Source organism: Cynara cardunculus, assembly GCF_001531365.2.
Source record: "Cynara cardunculus var. scolymus isolate 2C chromosome LG 2, CcrdV1, whole genome shotgun sequence".
Taxonomy (NCBI): domain Eukaryota; kingdom Viridiplantae; phylum Streptophyta; class Magnoliopsida; order Asterales; family Asteraceae; genus Cynara; species Cynara cardunculus.
This window is the reverse complement of record NC_037529.1, coordinates 39,091,611-39,098,153: the sequence shown is the minus strand read 5'-3', so window position 1 is coordinate 39,098,153 and position 6,543 is coordinate 39,091,611. Positions and strand designations below refer to the sequence as shown.

Below are 6,543 nucleotides of genomic sequence, written 5' to 3'. Positions count from 1 at the left end.
TGTTTTACGTTTCATTATTTATAAAGTAAAACCTTTGAAGCTCAAAATTGTTCTTGAATGTTCTTATTTTATTTTTGAGTCTTCATAACTTTCTTCGTAAAATCACTATAATTTGGTTATTCATAACTAGATTATTAGTGTTATTGAGAGATCTGGGATCAACACTGCAGATGTTATGATACACGTTTTTATTATTATTTGTGTTGGATTTGATATTAAACTCATTTGCAGTACATACTTGTGTAATGTTTGATTTTCATGTTCATGAAAATTATATCTGGTTGTAAGCATTTAACTATTTTCGGACGAGGAGGTTCTGGACAGTTGAAAAGCAGCTCTGTAATGAGTATGGAAGCAACTTCATGTGTGTTGCGTGGTACATGCAGATCGTCTGCGTAGTTCTATATGAAGCAGGGAATCAGGATCAGAGGTTCTGCGTAGAACGAGGACAGACAGAGCTCTTACTTAAGAGGTAAGTGTATTATGTACAAAGGCCATCTTCTATGTGAATTATCGTATAGAGCATCTTACATGAAGTAGAGAGACCACCCTTGGAGCAAGAGAAGGAAGTAGAATTGTTCTAAGGTCAATCTGTAATCTGTTGGAGTTTGAGAACTTCTTAGGAGGTTCATCAGGCTTGAAAACATCTAGATCTTCTTGTCTTAGCATTTTTTTAGCTTCCAAGCATTGTACTTTCATTTCAACTGTACTGTACTTTCTGAATAGTTAATGTAAAACAGAGATCATTTTTAACCTCTGCCTTCAATTAGACTTATGTTTTTAATTCAAGCATGAATTTTCTTTCTTTTTAACTTCTGTTGGAGTATCGAGAACTTCTTATGTTTTTCTTCCTTTTTCCTAATTTAACAAAAAGGAACGGCTACAAGAACGTTAAAAATCCCTCCACTTCAGAAGTAATATTCATGGTTCGGGTGTACAAGTACATTGTCTCTCGTATTCGGTATTGTTTTGGTGATTGGATTTTGTTTTGTACAATGATCTGTTAATTGGTGAATGTAACTTCCTATATGCTTTCATTATTTTTTGTTTTGGATTTAATGTTAAACTTATTTGCATGAGTAACACAGAGGCTCTGCACTTAAGTGTTAAGAAAGACCTCTATCTCTTCATGTGCTACGTTCAGGCTGCTCTTCTTCATGCAGACCACAACAGAGGTTCTGCACGTGCTATGTTGTAAATCTAACCATGGCTCCGTACTGCATACAGAGCTTCACAGAGTCTTTGCACTTAAGTGTTCAGAAACAGCTCTGTCTCTTCATGCACTGCATTGAGCCTCGACCTCTTACTCTAAAAGTGGACTTCAAACTTGTAACTCTAGACCATTTGAGTCTTAATTCTGAAATTTTATTCACCCTTGTGCCTGTGAAACCTGACTTCGTTCTTTATACAGACCTTAACAGAGGTTCTACTTGTGCTACATCGTCATTCTAATCCTGCTTTCCTGATTCAGTCAGAGCTACACAGAGGCTCTGCACGTAAGTGTTGAGAAAGAGCTCACTCTCTTCATGCCCTACGTTGAGGCCCTGCCGCTTACTCTGAATGAGGACTTTCCAATTGCAACTATGTACGGTTCGAGTCTTAACTCTGAAAATTTATTGCGCCTTGTGTCTATCAAGCCTCACTCCATTCTTCATACAGACCTTCACAGAGGTTCTGCAATTGGTAAGCGTCTGAGCAAGGTTTCGTGGTTCATACAGAGCTTCACAAAGGCTCTGCACTTAAGTGTTGAGAAAGAGTTTTGTCTCTTCATGTTGTACGTTGAGGCTTCCCTTCTTCATACAGACCTTCACAGAGGTCCTGCACGTGATACGCGGTCACTCTAACACTGCCTCCATGCTTCATACAGAGCTACATAAAGGCTCTGGACTTAAGTGTTGACAAAGAGCTATGTGTCTTCATGTCCTACCTTTAGGCGTCAGGTCATACTCTGGAATTGTACGTCACACTTGCAATTCTACACCGTACCCGGTTTACACTCTGGGAAGTTTGTTCACCTTTGAGGCTGTCAACCCTGACTCTGTTCTTCATACAGACCTTGACAGAGGGCCTGCACGTGCTACGCCGTCAATTTCTCACCGTGCTTCATACAGAGCCATACAGAGGCTCTGCACTTAAGTGCTGAGAAAGAGGTCTGTCTCTTTAGGTGCTACGTTGATGTTTCCCTTCTTCATGAAGACCTTCACAAAAGTTCTGCACATACTATGTCATCACTCTAACAATGCCTTCGTGCTTCATACAGAGCTACACAGAGGCTCTACACTTAAGATTTGAAAAAGAGCTCTGTCTCTTCATGTCCTACCTTGAGTCTCTGCTTCTACTGAGTTCATTTTCTCATGGTTGTTCATTCTAATGTTGTATTATGTACTGACTTCATGTACTGCTTTCTTGTTGAAAAATTAATTTTCTTGCAGATCTTTTAAAAAAGAAATTCGATGGATGCTAGAGAAAGGAGAAAATTTAGAAAGACGATTTTGAAAAGTAGTAGACAGTCAGTGAAATCTACATCATCAAATGTTGAAGGTACCTGATTCAAAAGCATTTTGAATTATATTTTGATTGAGACAAATATTACATGTTCAGGAATTCTGTTGAAGTCACTTTTTGACAATCATCCTTTCCTCTAACTTTTTACAGATGATATCTCAAATTATGATAGGCACTTAGAATCTTCATCTGAGAGGAATAATATTCCCTACCCTGATGAGAATATGGATCCAAACAAATGTCCACAATTTCAACCTACAAACTTGCCACATTCTTCTTCAGATGTGTCTATCACAAATCCATTATCTGATAGTCCTAATGGTATGTGTAATCTCTTGTACACCTCATTTTTAAAGTAATGCTTCAAACAAATTTTCAAAACTAACAAATGTCTTACATTACTTAAATTTGTATATTTTAAACAGCAAGTATTCATGTAAACAAACACTACTGGTTACGTTCTACCGCCAATTCATCCATCCCTTTATCGACAATAGATCAAGCTTCTTCTATGGTTCGGTTATCAGCAGGGCATCATAGATTACAAAGAAGGAATATAAATGTAGCTGATATACAAATCATTGATATTACATTAGATGAAGAATCGGACCATCCGGTAACCGCTACAGACAAAATTGAAGGAGTATCTGAAGGTAATCATTGAATAATCAAATGTTTAATACTTACAATTAGTTATTACGTTCAAATTTATTAAAAAGAGTACTTGGATCACGATGATGAAAGTGTTATTTGTGAATGATGTGATGCAAAACTATGGAAAGATGAAGCTCTTCAAGGGAAAAAAATGCGGGATGAAAACAAGTTACTCCCTTTGTTGTCTTTATGGCAAAGTTCAGCTTCCAAAAGAGAAAGAAATAGGTTCTTCTTACGTAAATCTGTTTCGTTGTGTGGACTCAAAAAGAAAATACTTTATGAAGAACATTCATCGTTATAATTCAATGTTCTCATTTACATCAATGGGTGGCAAGATTGATACTTCCATTAATAGTGGAAATGTACCATACATATATTGGCTTAATGGTCAAAATTACCATAGGATGGGTAGTCTTCTACCACTAAATGGAAGAAAACCGAAATTCTCTTAACTGTACATATATAATACCGAAAATGAAGTTTCAAATAGACACAGTTCATTTAGGTATACATTCATCCTTATTGTAATATCTCTTAATAGATTTACTTGAATTACAGTGTATGGTTATATTAATGGTCACTCTGATTTTATGTTTGTTATGAGTTACTTAGTGAAAAACAAGAAGCTTCTGCATCAAATTTTGATTCCCTTGATATTGAGATTATTCAATACTTAAAGGACATACAAGATGCAAAAAATGTGTTGGTGAAGTCTTATAGAATTGCAAGAGATTGTTTTGAATGCTACCCGGATGTCAAGGTAAAGTTACGACTGATTGAAAAAAAGAGAAAAGGATGGAAGAACATATAACCTTCCAACTGCTTCAGAATTTGCAGCTTTAATTGTTGGAGATGATGGTGGTACAATTGGAAAAAAAAAGATATCATTGTACAACATCAGACAGGTTATTTACAATCAATAAGTGAATTACATCTTTCTTATCTTCCTCTTCAATATCCGTTGTTATTTCCATATGGAGAAGATGGTTACAGACTTGACATTCCTCATAGAGAGGTAACATCTTCAAGCAAAAGTAAAAGAAAAACTGTAATAATGAGGGAGTTCTTCGCCTTCAAACTTCAAGATAGAAGAAATATGTTTTCATTACTTCTCAATGCAAGGAGGCTTCTACAGCAATTTATTGTTGATGGATACACAATGATTGAAACTGAGAGGTTGCATTATATACGTAAGCAGCAGAAAGTCCTAAGGTGCAAGACATATGATACTCTATGCAATGTACAAGAACAAGGAGAGTGGGATGTTTCAAACATTGGACAACGTGTTATACTACCTTCTTCTTTCACCGGTGGTGCTCGGTACATGATGCAAAATTATTTGGATGCAATGTCCCTTTGTAAATGGTATGGATATCCTGACTTGTTTCTAACCATGACTTGTAATCCAAAATGGCCAGAAGTTAGAAGATTTATTAAGAACACAGGCCTAAATCCAGAAGACAGGCCTGACATTCTTTGTCGTTTATTTAAGATCAAGCTTGATGCACTTATTAGAGAATTAAAAGAGAATGAGTTTTTTGGAAAAAAAAATCAAGCAGGTACGTTCAATTTATGATAACAGTATCAACATATTTTTTTTATACTTTTAGACTTATCTTTATTAATTTAAATTGTAACTTTTTTGTAGTTGTTTATACAATTGAATTTCAAAAGCGAGGCTTGCCTCACAGTTATATATGTATGTTTATGCATCAAGATTTCAAGCTACCTACTGTTGAACAGATTTATCCTATCATCTCAGCTGAAATCCCAGAAAAAAATAGTGATCCAGACTTGTACTTACTTGTAAAAGAGTTCATTATGCATGGACCATGTGGTGAAGAAAACATTAATTGTCCATGCATGGTTGATAGAAAGTGTTCAAAAAATACCGAAAGAAATGTTCTGAACACACTTCAATTGATGTTAATGGTTACCCTGTATACCGCAGACGAGTGGATGGACGTTTTATTGAGAAATCAGGTGTTAAACTAGACAACAAAAATGTCGTTCCATATAATAAATATATGTTGAAAATATATCAAGCCCACATTAATGTTGAGTGGTGCAATCAGGCATCTTCAATCAAGTATCTGTTCAAATACATCAACAAGGGTCCAGATAGAGCTACTGTTGCAATTGTAGAAAACAGTGATGATGTGGTCACTGTTAATGTTGTTGATGAGATAAAACAGTATTATGATTGTAGATACCTTTCTGCATGTGAAGCTTCATGGCGTATTTTTGGATATGATGTTCATTATAGGACTCCTTCTGTTTTAAGACTTCCTTTTCATCTTCYGGGACAACAACWAGTARTGTTTGGTGCTGAAGATAATATTGATAATGTGCTAAACAGACCATATGTGGCGTCCTCAATGTTCTTATCTTGGATGCATTGTAATCAAATTTATGAAGAGGCACGAGAACTCACTTACGTTGAATTTCCTACAAAGTTTGTGTGGAAATTGGACAAACGATGTTGGGATCGAAGGAAAAAAGGGTTCTCAATTGGATGGATTCATTCAGTTTCTCCTACTGTAGGAGAAGTGTTATAACCAGGTTTGAGACAACCTGGGTTGAGGTAATTTATACATGTTTATTATGTGGATTACGTGAAATATGAATATCTAAGTAGAAATGCATGAACTATATATGTGAAATGTGAACATGATATTGTGCATGCATATATGTGAAAAGATGGCATGATATGTATGTAATACATATATGCATGTGGTGTGAAGCATACATGAGGTGGTGCATTTTGTGATAAGATATTCGGGTGGAAACATTATTCTATTATTTAAAAACTTATACCTTCATGGTTAAGAAATCATGAATTTTATAATGAAAAACCCACCAGCCAAGGTTATTTCTAATGGATAAAGCTTTCACCGCCAATGAGTTTTATAATTAAAATAATCTTCACCGCCATGGTGGGAGTATTTAAAGAAATAAAAAGATAAGATTTTATCTTATCATTTCATTTGAAGAAAAGTMTGTTCAAAGAGAAAGAGAGTATTGTGGCGGTGAGAAGTGTTCTTGAACAAACCTTTTGTTCAAAGCTGTTTGTGATTTGCTGTGTGTTTTAAAACTTTAGAATCTGTGATTTGTTAACATGAGTTTTTAAACTACCGTTAATTATAAACTGTGAGTTTTATAATTACTGTTGATTTTACACTGTGAGTTTTTGATGACTATAATCTTTATATATTTTATTATGTAAACTGCTGGGTTTTGATATTGGTTTTGAAGAAAAGATGGTAAAACTATTTTGATAGTTTAAAGGTGTTATTGTTATATATTTGTGTATTAAAAACCCGTTTTAGGAAAGATAAAGAAGAGGTTGCTTTTTTAAAATAATTTTGTAATGATATCCTGTTG

General features: G+C 35.0%; 1 protein-coding gene across 1 annotated transcript; it reads left to right on the top strand.

Annotated features, from left to right (window-relative positions):
* Positions 1-4,213: 4,213 nt before the first annotated feature.
* LOC112506083 lies at positions 4,214-5,717 on the top strand. The gene is made up of 3 exons (XM_025110113.1): positions 4,214-4,718; positions 5,111-5,142; positions 5,235-5,717. Exons 1-3 carry the CDS (start codon positions 4,214-4,216, stop codon positions 5,715-5,717), a joined length of 1,020 nt encoding a protein of 339 aa, XP_024965881.1.
* Positions 5,718-6,543: the final 826 nt, after the last annotated feature.